Raw genomic sequence first — 13718 nt, 5'->3', positions numbered from 1 at the left:
CTCGAGTCCGCCACGGGTCTCAGCTTTGCTGTGGATGTGGTTCGGAGTCGGAGAAGTCTGGAAGTCCAGTTCTTGAGTCGCTGAGTCCTTGGGTTACGGCGGGAGCATCAACAAAGCAAACTGGCAAGTTTCTTGTAGTGCCTGTTCGCCCAGGGTGGTCACTCCTTGACCACAAGGGAGATATCTTCCGTCTTCTAGTCGGTATAGAACGTCAAAGGTCCAAGAGTTTCATTTCAGAGTTTCAGTCCAGGATAATCTAATGTCTCTAGACACAGCTCCTATCTTTATACTGATTTAAGGGGCTGGATTACCTGCTATGTCCCTCCTTTGGGTGGACCCTGAGAAGGGGGTGGTTACCCCTCTTTCCCTTTGTCCAGTTTTGTGCCAGAGCAGGGCTGGAGTGCCCCAGCAACTGGTTTGAACTGGGCTATGCATGGAATACCTTGTGTGCCCCAGGCAGTGTCTGGAAAAGCATCTTTCCATTCAACCCACCCTGCCCCAATACACTACAGGCTGTCTGGGGAGGTGCTAGCATCTCCCTCGCCAGGAAACATATTGTCCAGGCCTCCCTTGCCGGAGTTTCATCCAGCTGCAGGAGGTCAGACTCGTGTCTGTGGCAGCAGCATCCATTTTGTGATGCTGAGGCTCTGTTTAACTTTAAACGGGTAAAGCAGTAATTACATGTCTTCTCCCTCTAGAAGGGTGGAATGCTACCCCTGCTGCCAGAAGTGGCGGGGGGGGGTAGTATTCCAAAGTGTTTGACACCTTACACGACATGTTTTGATAAAGCCAAACCAAAGTTAGCATTAACCGCAAGGATTATAATGCACTTAAGAGTATATGGTATGGCTATATCATAGAACAGCTATAAGGACATGTTTCCAAAAGCTGTAGAAGGGATCAACTCATGTTAGAGCACCCGCTCACATAAAACCAAGCACTCAGCCTTCAGGATTGTCAAAGCCTGCCATAGGAGTGACTTATAGGTATATATGTGTGTATATATAAGGGTGTATATAGGTATACTATATCTAAGCAAGGGTTGATTACACCACCTTGCCCAAGCTGAGTGATCAGCCTGTGGTGTTAGATTGGATGGCCAGCCAGGGGGGTATAATACATGCTTCAGCCCCTGGTAGGCCTTGGATGCACCTATGCCCTGGGTACCTATGGTACACTATACAGGGGCTCACGAGGGTGACCCAATTCCCAATTAGGTATGTACCTAAAGTACATGGTATCAATTTAGAGAGAGAACAGCTGGGCTGTAGGTCTGATTAGCAGGCCCACGGCCACACTAAAGTCGAAAAATCAGAGTATCACAGGAAAAAGTGGGTTTGACCATAGAAGCAGACCCTACTCTCCTACAGTTGGGTATGGTTGGTAACAGGGTGTGAAGTCATAAAGAGGGCTGTGAGTTGGTAGAAGCAGCAGGTATGATAGGGTGTTTTGAATAAGTTCCCAAGATAGTTTTTTTTAAGTAGAGTATATTTATGAATGAAGGAATTTGGGAGATTAAATGTCTGCTTGAGTGTGGTAAAAGGCAGAAACTCTGATTCTGAGAACAACTGGTGGATCCAAATCAAGCCTCTTTTCCTCGAAGTTTTCCTATAAAAGCAGTCTGGCCGTATATTTTAGTATAGGGGGTGGAAATGGATTGTGGCTTACGTGAGAAAGAAAGATATTCACAAAATGAATAAGGAAATAAAAATAAACGTTCATTTGAGGTCCAAAGGAGACAATTTTCTTCAGAATCAAGCAACCATAGAGAAGCCTGCCGTAATAAAAAAGCTTGGTGATACGCCTGAAAATCTGGAAAATTAACTCCACCCTCTGTTTTAGGGTGAATCAGTTTTAGTAAAGATATTTGAGGTTTCTTATTGTTCCATAAGAAGGAGGATAATATAGAATTTATGTTTGTGATTAATTTAGAGGAAATGGAGATTGGTAAATTCGAGATTGTATATAAAACTATGGGTGATGACATCATTTCCATGGTATTTAAACCACCCCACCAGGACACGTAGAGGGGATGCCACTTAGAAGTAAGTTCCTAATTCTTTAAAGGCAAGTACTCATACAATGTGATAAGACTCTTTGTCTCTTAAGGGGAGAGTGCAAACCCCTGATGTTCCATGAGACAAATTTAAGTGACATGAGGTACTGAGATGAAATGGTAAAAACAGCATGAAGCAACAAACCAATTCAGTAAATTAAATAGAGAACTAACAATACGATACTCCAAGCAAGTAATATAGAAGTCTAATTTGTTGCAAAAACATTGTATAACTTTGAAAGAGAAAGACGAAAGAGAAAATGGTAATATTAGTTTAATACCATGAGAGATGTAGAAAAGATCGGAGTAAAAGTGAGAAAAAATGTCGGAGAAAGAAATAAGGAAGATCATGACTAAGACATCAGAGTACAAATTCCTACAGAAGTAATGATTAACAGTGAAAAATACAGAATGGAAAAATAGAAAAAGAAGGAATTCAGTTATGGAGAGAGGAAGGTAGACAAAAACAAGGAACTAAATAGGAAAAGGAGTAGAGGATTGGATTGCAATATGTAGAACAGAAGACAAAAGGGACAGTTAATTTGGGAACTGAAAACATGGAGGTAAAACAAAGTATTGAGGTCACCATATAGAAAAAAAAGGAAAAACGGTATGACAAAACAAAAGACAAGACAAGAAACATACTTACAATGAGGGAATACAAGTCGAGGGTGGGTGATACCACATGGGACATATAGAACTTCAGGTAAGGATCGGGATATCCAGGGATGGGACACACCAAACCTTGAGCAGCACTTTTTAGACAAAGGATAAAACTGAATAATAGAAATGTTTGGAAGGCTTTAAGTAATAACAGAAGGAAGGTGTAAAACAACAAACCTAAAAATCATTAAAACTAAACAACAGTAATAAAGTGTCAAAAAGGTTTTAAATAACCATACACGTGTGATAATCAATAAACATTGAAAAACCTGCGAACAAATTGACGTGAAATCAATTATACACAGTTATCAAAATCAGGTAACATGTGAGGAGGAAGGAATTGAAGAATTCATGTGATCCATCTTGTTTGAATTAATGAAACTTTGCAGTCGTACATGATCTTAGTAGGAAGAGGTTTTGTTATTGAACGTAACTTTGAATAAACAAGGATGAAAGAGACAGTATATTGCTCCCATGGCACGAAGATTAGATCTCATGTCGAGAAAGGCTTTGCTCCTTGCTGCTGTAGCTCTTGAATAATCCTGCGCAAAAAATAATGTAGACCCAGACCATGAAATCCGCTGAATTGCCTTGGCAGCCGTCAAGACTCTTAGTAGATCTGTATATTCTAAGAAGTTTAGGATAACACCCCTGGTTCTTTGCGAAGAAGATGAAGGGCTGGAGATCCGACCAAGTCTATGAGCACGCTGGATGTTCAGAGATGTATCCTCTGGCAGGTGTAAGATTTGCGGGAGAAAAGATTTGAAGAAGGTAATAGGGTCTGATCCTTCAACTCCTTCATTCAGACGATAAATACGTAGATTATTTCTCCTATTGCGATTTTCCAAATCCTCAACCTGCTTTTGAAGTATTGAAAGTTGCGACTGCATGAAGGAAACTGTTCTGGAAGTTTTGTATACTGATAAAACCTTGCGTTCCACCACTGAAATTCTAGAATCAAGTTGTGACCAACTATCTGAGAGTACTTACAATTTGTAATTATTTTCCTTCATAAAGCGTCTCAAAGCCCTTATGTCTTGCAGCAACAGATCCATGGATACTGGAGACCCTGGTTTTGGTGACGATGGAGGGTCCTGCTTTAAGCGTTCCACATTGGACTTTCCTGGTGTTGACTTCGATTGATCCATCGTGATAGTAGTGCTCTGTGGCTCGAAAGATCCAAAATCTTCCAATTTTGAAAGTTCAGAAAATAGTTTAGAGTTTTTAATGAAAACACTTTTAGGTTTAGATGCAAAAGAAGACGAGCTTTTCGTTCTGCCTATTAATTATTTATTAACTCCGTATAATAGAAATGATGTGACAAATAAACGTGGTGCAGCAAAGGAGCAAACCTATGAGGTGCGTGATGAAAAGGAGAGTGCAATTATATCACCTTCTAAAGAAGACTTGGCAACATCATGCACAGAGAATACTGCGACCACCACTGTGGATAAGTCATACAGATGTTAGGGCAAAAGTCATCTTCAGTTTTGACACAAAAATGTTCCTGTTATATTGCTTGGACAACAGGAGGATTGTCCGGGCATATTACACGTGCACATCAGTGCATTTATATAGACAGGCTGGCTAATGTCACCTTTATATTCTCTGAGGGAAAGCCTGCATGTCTTCTTAAAAGGGCGTCATCAATAATGCTGGGTCAGGAGAGATGAGGCGATACAACAATGCACACTTGCCTTCATAATAATGCCCGGAGCCTTCATGGAAATGCAGTAAGGGGCTTTAAACATGAGGCACTGGAAGTGCTTTCACTGTGACAATAAATTCACCTGAGGTGACATGGGAGAAGGGCCGCCACCGCGCATTCCGCGCATTCCATAATCAAGATGGTGGCCGCGATATCTCGTACCCGCCCTCAAGCATCTTTCAGTAAATGCTGCCGATTTGAAGTACGCTGACGACTAAAAGCACGTGTGTTCAGCACCCGGGGCGTTTTCACATACCGGGTCCGCTGTCTGGCTGCGCGATAAACTGTCGTGGTGCGCGTCTCCCCATCCTCAGTCCCGGAGCCTCACAGCATTGCCACCATGCCGTCTGGGCACCAAGCTACGCCACCTTGTGCAATATATTTTTCAGATGCTAACTGTTGGGGAGTGCGTATTTGTGGAAGTGCATGGGAGTAGCAAGGACTTAGTAAGGCATTTTGTGGTGCAAGAGTAATGAAAGGATGAGGTTTATATGATTTTCGAGTAAAGGGAGCGGTTTAGGGGTACATGGGATGCGGTATATGCATGCGTCAGATATTTTAAGAGACATTCATTGAGCAGGGATCGGTTGATCAAACATGGCCTCAAAGTGCTATTTTACAAATGTTTGAGGTGAGAGAGGCAGAACATTCCTCCAGTTCACCAACTTCTCATGCCTGCCAGCTGCTGATTGACACAGATGAGGCAAATCAGTGAGTACATCTTCCTCAACAGACTCCATCTCAGGTTCATCACTCGCTGAATCCTTTCCTCATAAAAAGGGACATATGCTTGAGAGGTGATATTAAAATACTTAACAAAATTGGGGTTCAAATTAAATGATGAGAAATCAGTATGACAGCTTTGAAGAGAGGGGGTGTGAGCGGGTCCACGGAAATGGCGGTGTTAATTCTTCTAGTCAAGAGAATGAGGATATAAATTTGAAGCGTGTGGGTAGTTTAGACTCAGGTCACCTGGGGGTATTGGCCTTGGTATACTTCATGTCTCGATCAAGTAATGTTACCTGATGGGAAACAGCATTTACAAGGTGGTCCAAACCATGCATGCTGTTACATTGCAGACTTTACAAGTGTTTCTTTACCACGCATTACTTTACCACGCATATCCCTACAGTGACATGCCTTAGGGAAAGCGGCTTTGGACTTTGAAGTCCAAAACGTTCCCTACTGTTGCACAGACTGGCCTTGGAATAGTAAATGATACTTTTATTAAACTAAACCCCTTCCCTAAGGCATGTTGTTGTTATGATATGCGCAGTAAAGTAATGCATGTCAAAGATGCATTTGTTGTAATGCCTGCAATGTGTGGTAAAGGCATGTATTTATGCGACATACAACCCTATTGCATTGTCGAGGTTTACCTTGCTTGACGTCTGAAGGCGGTTACAAAGCGTCAAAGAATGGAGACCAAGAAGGGGCCCGCGCAGTGATCAGGGAATGTGTAGCCTACTATGGCCTTCGCAGGCATGAGATCAGCTTCTTGTTGGTGATTCTCAGCCCTGGTTACCTGCACTTGTATTGTGATGATCATCATTTGGTGTCACAGAAGACCCTGGACCTTTTATCTGCATCATGTCAGGTCATCAGTCTGCTTGTATATGTATGTATATGTGTTCATTTTATGTATTTACATTTAAAGTGTTTATGTTTTTTCAGTGTACCTAAATCTTGTTCAAAAAATATCCATTTTAATTTCATTTTACTGTATTTGTTTGGTTTGATTTTATATAACATTTTATTTTTAAAACAGTGTATTTTAACACCTATTTGTTTTAATTGAATGTTTAGGGTACCTTTTGTAGAGATGTATATATATTACACACTGGTGGTCACCAATGTATAACTTTGGTTCAGCTGCGCGTTCCAAATAAAAGGTATTTTATTAGTTTGCCTATAAACATTGACACTGTAAAAGGCTTTGTGCCAAACTTGGCCATTGTTAACATGGTCAGCCAAGATTCTGTGCGCCAAGGGTCATGCGAAGTTCTTCAGGAGAAAACATGCTGACGGTGAGGAGGGAAAACAGATGTGTTTCCCCTTTAAACTCCTGGAGGATGTTTAGCTCATGCTCAAAGCCCAACCTGCTGGATGGATTGCACCAATGAGGGGTGAATATAGACTGGTGCCCAGAAAGCGTGCTCGTTGTTTGCCGGATATACGGTCAGGGGATTTAAAGATATAAGTGATTCGAAAAGTTGGGCTCTAAAAGATCATTTTTTTTTTTATCTCAGTGCCATTTAGGGTCCGTGGAACCTCTGCAGGTCCATTGATTAGGGTCTGTGTGCCAGATGTTTGTCCTCCAGAGAAGGACCAGCTTGTGGCATCCTTCCAGAAGACCCATGCTCAGATTTAGTCAAATCTCATGCAACGCAGCAAAGCAGTAAAACACGCTGCGCTGCGTTGCGTTGCGCGAGAAGGCGAACGCAGGAGAACGCCACAGTTACAGAAATATGGCACTTTCTTATCTTATCTTATCTTATCTTATCTTGACTTGTGGAGCGCATAGCTACTCTAAAGCTTCCCAGCTCTCCTCCCCTCACCCTAGCGCCGGTGTTGGACTGTGCAGCCGTGCACCACGGACGCATCTTTGCACCATAGTGCAAGGGTGTGTGCAAGAGTCTACCAAAGGTTTTGCACAGCAAGGATACTATTCCAGTACAAAATACAATGCGTAGACTCAGTTAAAACGTTTCCCTCTCTGTATGTGTGGAGTAGAGTGCAGCACGCATGCAAAGTCGGAGTAAAAGGAGAAATAAAAGCAGTTTAGCTTCAATGCGCCCATGTGAAAAGCGAGCTGTCTTTTGTCGCAAAACCCTGTCTACTTTTTTAAGTAACTAGTATTTTGCATCACAAACCTAAGGTGGTTGTATATGAATACCCCTGCACCACCCACGGACCACCTCCTTGGCACAAAGTGATACACAGTTCTATGCGCTGTTTTGCGTTACTTTCAAGTGATTTTTCAGCACAAGCTAAGTTGGTAATAAAAGATTTTGCGTTAATTTGAACCACTTTCGCGATGCAAACACGGTGCAAAATCTTAGTAAATCTACCCCCAGTGGAGATTGTTTGCAATCTTTGACATGAAGGACTTCACAAGAGGGGTGAAGGCAATTTCAGCGGAGGATGGCTTGGGCATTAGTGCGTTTACAGCTGATGGGCTCTTGACGAGAAGACAGAACAGAGAATCGAGTGGTCGCGACATAAAATAGTGATAGCCTTTGGAAAACAAATCCTTCAAACCCCCAAACTTGGAGAATCGTTAGTCTATCTCAGTCCATATTGTGCAGTTTTATTTTATTCTGTTTTTTTCATTAGCCAAACAGGCTTCTAGAACAAGCAAACAACCCATCGTCTTAATGGCTTTTCACAGAATTATTGAAAGATAATTCATTCATTCATTAACAAGAACAACCCTTTGGGATGGCTGTGACAGGGAATAGACAAAGGTGCTAATTGGCGTATTGTCTTGAAGTACAGTCGAATAGATGTAAAACCAACAAACCCACAGGGAGAGCTCTGTGGCTCTCTCCAAGCAACCTCCACTCTAAGAAATGCTATATATGTCCATCTGCTGAGGCATTGCTTACCACCCTGGTGCCCGGACTGCCGTCCTGTGTTGAGGGGACCCTGGAAGAATCCTGGTGATATCTCTAGAACAAGGTAAGGTGCCCGTAAGTGCATTCTCCTCACACATCATAGGCCATTCATTTAGATGGTGTGTGCCCTGGAAATAGCAGGATGTCTGTGTGGGCTGTGATCTGAAACAAGTGCGTGGAATGTAGATCTCCTGCAATGCTCAGGACATGGCTTGAGGACAATCCCTGATCATACGACCTGAGCTGCAGGGATCTTTCGTGCTGTGGTCGCTCCTGGCTGCTTTGTTGAGACATCAGTGCAGAGCGAGCCACCCAGACGCGCACAGACACAGGAGGTAAGATACTCAAGTACCAACACACTCCAAGGAACACCATCACATTGAACACAAAGAAGGCGGGAGTGTCTAGAAACTGCACAGTGTGAGCCAGTGTGGACCATGAGACGGCCCTGCTGCTGGTACAGACAACATAGCCCCTCTCTGCGCTTAGCGTCCCTTATAATGAACATCAAGGTTGAGGCGGGCCACAGTACAACCTGTGTGTACATAGAGGCATCCTGTGACAGGACTTTCATGCTGCAGTGACACACACTCTCTGCGACACTTCTCACATCTTAGAGCGTGAACAGAACACTAGCCGCAGGCTGTCCACAATATCGCCTTGTCTGTATATCATATTATCCAGTAAAGTGCTCCTTAGGTCTCGGCTGGACAGTGCGTGCGCTCTCTCAAAGAGACATGTTGTATTCAATGTGTGGCTTCAACCCACTCATAACCTTCCCAATTGTTCACTCCTTTGTCGCACTCCTATCGTCATTCCCGCTAGTCCACAGCATGCATGGGTCATGCCTCTTTTTGTGTTCAGCCCACCCCTGGAGCATGGACCAAGTACTTCTCCACCACTTGTATCCGTCCACTGTTCCCTTCTTTTAGGAGCTACTTTATTCTTTGTTTTTGAGCACTTCACACGAGCACCCATGTTTTCACTTGCTCCAGTTTGCTGTTGCCTCTTTCCCCTGAGGCTACTGCACACTTCATAGTGCTTTCTTTTTCTTATTTCGTTAAGCACTCTTCCAGGAGTGCATGCATGTTTGACAACTTTCATCTCTTGTTCATGCCCAGCCTGCAACAGCGCACATTTTCATTCACTTTGTTGCTCTTATCCACTCCCACAAACACTTTAATTTTTGTAGTTGCTTATAGCACGCACTTGAATGGAACTAGATTTTTAGGTATGGAGGAATTTGAGTGCCTCAAGAGAGTCACAGGATATTGAGTCGACACCAAGACTCAAACCATGTTCCTCTGACCCAAAGTCGGCAGCTCTGGACATTACACCACATGCTCTCGCCTTATCCTCGCTCTTTCCCCCTCTCTCCCTCTCTCTCTCTCTTTATCTCGATCTCCCCTCCTCTCTCTCTCTCTCTCTGTGTTTCTCTCTCTCTGTCTCTCTCTCCCCTCAATCTCTATCTCTCTCTCCTTCCTCTCGCTCTCGTTCTCCCTCTCTCTCTCTCTCTCTCTCTCTCTCTCTTTCTCTCGATCTCCCCTCATCTCTCTCTCGCTGTGTTTCTCTCTCTCTCTGTCTCTCTCTCCCGTCAATCTCTATCTCGCTCTCCTTCCTCTCGCTCTCGTTCTCCCTCTCTCTCACTCAGTTCCTTTTCTTTTTCTTATGCCCATCTTTTACTCAGGACTCATCGTTCTTTTTATGTGTCATTCTCTGTCTCTGTTTCACATCACCATTTCTCTGTCTTTCACATTCCCTTTGTAACAGTCTGTTCTGTTCTCCGTCACCTTTTTTCTTTAGGTCAAAGCCTGCCAGACAGCACAGTCTTCTTCTGGGCATTCTGAACGCCTCTCTGGAGATGCATTTCGCCAACTGTTCTTTGTTGGCGTTGTGGTTGTAACTCACAGTTGCTGTTGCTCGCTATTTGCTGGCTTTCTTTGCTTTAGGCTGTCAGCTTGAGTTCGACCCTCCGATGAGCAATCCTTGTTTACTGTAGCCTTATGGGTACTGGGGGGCATGTATACGAAAGAAGTGGCAGAGATGGCGTTAGCCTCCTTGGCTTAACGCAGCGCTTCGCCACTTCTGAAAAGCAGGGCTGTACCATATTCCCAACACTATGGTGCAGTCCTGCGTTTTCCCCTGCGATGGTCCAAAATTTAGCAGCCTAGCGCCAACGCAGGCTCCCTTGCACCATTGCGCAAGCGTGTCTGCATTGAGGGGAAGGTTGTTTATGTACAGGAAGGTCCCCCTTCCTGCATATAAACAATCTTTAAATGGCATTTTGTAACTTCTGTGTGTGCTGCTCACTGCCGCACACATAGGAATTGCAAAACGTAATTATTTTTAAAAGATTGTTTATGCGCAGGAATGGAAATCTTCCTGCACATAAACAATCAATGGCAGTTTGCTGTTTCTGTGCTCAGCACACAGGGAAACAGCAAAAACCAGGAGCAATAAAGCATTTCTCCTCCTTTCGCCAGGGTAAGAACAGGTTTTCCCAAGACTTAATTTTGGCGCTGTCTCCTATATTTCATATTTAATTTATTTTAACTTTTTGGTCCATAAAAACCATGACACATTCATTCATTCATTTCATTTCAGAAAATGTGATTATAAACGTATGTTTCGGACACATTTTTAAAACAAACTTGTACGTCAATTTTAAAAATAACGATAAAAATTACATTAATACAGTACTTGTATGGCCTCAATTTGAAAAACTAGCAACTCTGTACATGACAATTTTTCTCAGGGCCTTATGCGAACCCAATATTCAATATACAAGAGCTAGTTTTTAGAGTGCTAATATGCAGAGGTACAGTTTAATTCAAGTGTCTTCTTTCTCGTTATCACAGGTTTTAAAGTGAGTTGTCTTTATTCTTCTGTTTTAATCGCTCTTATAACTTAAATTTCTTGGAGAAGTGTGGCTCACCGGTTAGAGGAGGCAGTCCCTGATGCAGGGGTCACACCTGGGACCAGGGTTCAATCCCCGACGCGGCAGGGCCTTGAGCTCAAAATGTCCACGGACTCTATAATTCTCGCCTTGGTGCCTACTCGAATTGTGGGTTCACACTCTGCAACTCTGGGCAATAGCTCGCTTAATCTCCAATACGGCCGCACCGCAATGGGATGCCTGGTCTTCACCTTGGGGATGCCCAGTAGGGGTAATCTCGCAGGGAAAGGCTAGGACAGGTTCCCAAAGCAAGCGCCTTGAGACCTTACAGTGAAAGGCGCTATATAAGAATGTATGATTTACGATTTATTTAGATTCGACCTTCAGTTCTTTGCTCAACAAAATGACTGTTCTTCCCTTGTACGCTACATACACCTTTGTTAAAGTGCTGACACAATCTGCTCCCCAGTTATAGCTCTTTGTCAAGGTGCCGATGCCCTAAAACGACTGCTCCAATTCTCTCATGATTATTTATCCTATAGAGGAGCCGCCCATCCAACGGGTTACTGCTTGCCTGCATGTTCTTATTTCTAGTTCTCTAAAGATTCTTTTCAACATTGTCTTTCTTTCTGTCAGGTACCTCGGGCAAACACAAAATATTTGCGCAAGAGTTTCTTCCTCATATTTACATAAACACCATTCTTCGTTGATGTCTGGTCCTCCCAGGATGGCATCAGGGCTTTTATTTCCCATTTCCCAAAACGGAACTGAATAAACTGGAGTTCTATTTTTAATGAAAAGAGTACTGCAAGATAATCCTGGTGTGGTCGTTTTTTGTAGGAATTAATCACTGTCCTGACATGACGTCTGAGGGCAAGGCTTGTCTTATCTGTTAAGTATGAAAGATGCTTGTTAGTAGCTTTATCACTTTATAAAAGGCCTGTTTACCAATAATTTTTCTCCAGGCATCTTCTATTCCAGGTTCTTCAATAGCCTGTATTGGATAGAGCCCCAAGAATCTTTTTTCTTTTGTTGTAAATGCTCCTATATTTCCTTCCAGCACATATAGTGCTTGACCCTCTTTCTGATGCGCGTAATCTCCAACATAGTTTTATAAAGGCTCCTTTGCGTTGGTATTTGTGATTCAGCAGCCCAAACTCAAAACGCACCTGTGCTGGAGATGCCGTTTTTGTGATGCTGAACAGGGATTTGTAAACTCTTGTTTGGATTTTATTTAAAGTTCATTCTGCGCGTCCTTTCAATGTCTCCACACCAGAAATCACTGTTGGCATTAACCGGGACTCATCGCTGTTCAAAGATGGTCAAATGGATGACAGCCCAGTCTCGTTCTTAATGTTCTGAAGCCGTAGTTTAAGGATTGTGCTTCTGCCTGCATTGTTTCTATATGTTGTTTACCTTTCATTTGATGCTCCATGATAAGTCCTAGGTATTTGCATGACCTAAATTCCTCATCTTTGTTCCCTTCCAAGAACCAGATGTAATTCTTGATCTTCAAGTCTACCAACTGCACCAGTTTAGTTTTCTTCAGATTTAGCTCTAGACCGTTTGTATCCATGTATGTTTTTAAGGCTTCCATACTTCGCTGAAGTCCTATTGGCGTTTGGCTCAATAAGACAATATCGTCAGCATACTGTCGATATTCTGTTTCTTCTTGATCCAGTATTGGCGGATGAGTGCTGACATTCTATATAGTTTGTGCTAGATCTGCTAAATATATAATGTAGAGGCATGGGGCCACTACACAGCTAAACACCAACAAAACGGAAGTACTCATCATGGGCCCAAACCTCGACGCATGGAACGACACCTGGGGGCCCCCGCCTTTGGAAGTCGGCCTACCCCCACAGACCACGCACACAACCTGGAATCATCCTGGACTCAGAGCTCAAAATGGACAGCTAGACCAACTCTGTCTCGTGCTCCTGCTTCCACAACCTCCGCCTCCTTCGTAAGACCTTCATATGGATCCCCCTCATACACAGACCGTCACTCACGCCCTGGTCACCAGCAGACTCGACTACAGCAACGCACTCTATGCCAGCATAAACAAAAACCTCACCGCAAGCTACAGAACATCCAGAATGCCGCCGCAAGACTGGTCCTCGACCAGCCAAGACACTGCCACATCTCCCAGCACCTGTGCACACTCCACTGGCTCCCTATCGAAGCTAGAGTCAACTTCAAGATGCTCACTCACACCCACAAGGCCCTCCACTACACCAGATCAGAATATCTGAACAGCCGCCTCAAATTCCACACACGCCAGAGGACCCTATGATCTGACCAGCTGTCCTACGCTGTGGCCCCCGCCCCAGAATGACCAGATCTCCTTCCTTGGTGCCCGAGCCTGGAACGCTCTGCCATTCCACCTCAGACAAACAACATGGCTCCCCATCTCTGCAAAAAACATCAAAACCTGGGGCCTTATTTATGAAGGCCTTGCGTCAGTTTTGCGCTGCCGGTGCGTCACTTTTTGTGACGTACCAGCGGTGTAAAAAATGCGCCTCGTTGCGCCATATTTAAAAAGTGACGCATCTAGGTAGATGCGTCACTTTTTAAACCCCTGCGCCACATTATACCTGCGTCAGGCATAATGTATGCAGAGGGGGGCGTTCCCCCGCAAAAAGCCTCATAATAGTGACGCAGTGAAATCTATGAGATTTCACTGCGTCACTTTTAGGACGCTGTTGCATCAAAATCTTGCGCCTGCTTCACAGCAGGCGTAAGACTGACGCAAGCCCTTTCACATGGGGCTTT

At 43.8% G+C, this 13718-nt stretch overlaps 1 protein-coding gene across 1 annotated transcript in view; it reads right to left on the bottom strand.

Moving 5' to 3' along the window:
• Window positions 1-12537, bottom strand: part of LOC147663623 (olfactory receptor 5V1-like) — a 58634-nt gene extending 46097 nt beyond the window's left edge. Inside the window, exon 1 of the mRNA XM_086950324.1 lies at window positions 12357-12537. Within this exon, the coding sequence (XP_086806450.1) occupies window positions 12357-12537 (181 nt within the window). The remainder of the gene's footprint in view (window positions 1-12356) is intronic.
• Between the last annotated feature and the right edge of the window lie 1181 nt (window positions 12538-13718).

Source organism: Lissotriton vulgaris, unplaced genomic scaffold, assembly GCF_964263255.1.
Source record: "Lissotriton vulgaris unplaced genomic scaffold, aLisVul1.2 SCAFFOLD_2708, whole genome shotgun sequence".
Lineage (NCBI taxonomy): Eukaryota > Metazoa > Chordata > Amphibia > Caudata > Salamandridae > Lissotriton > Lissotriton vulgaris.
Note: the sequence above shows the minus strand (reverse complement) of the source record. Positions and strands in the feature narration are given on the sequence as shown.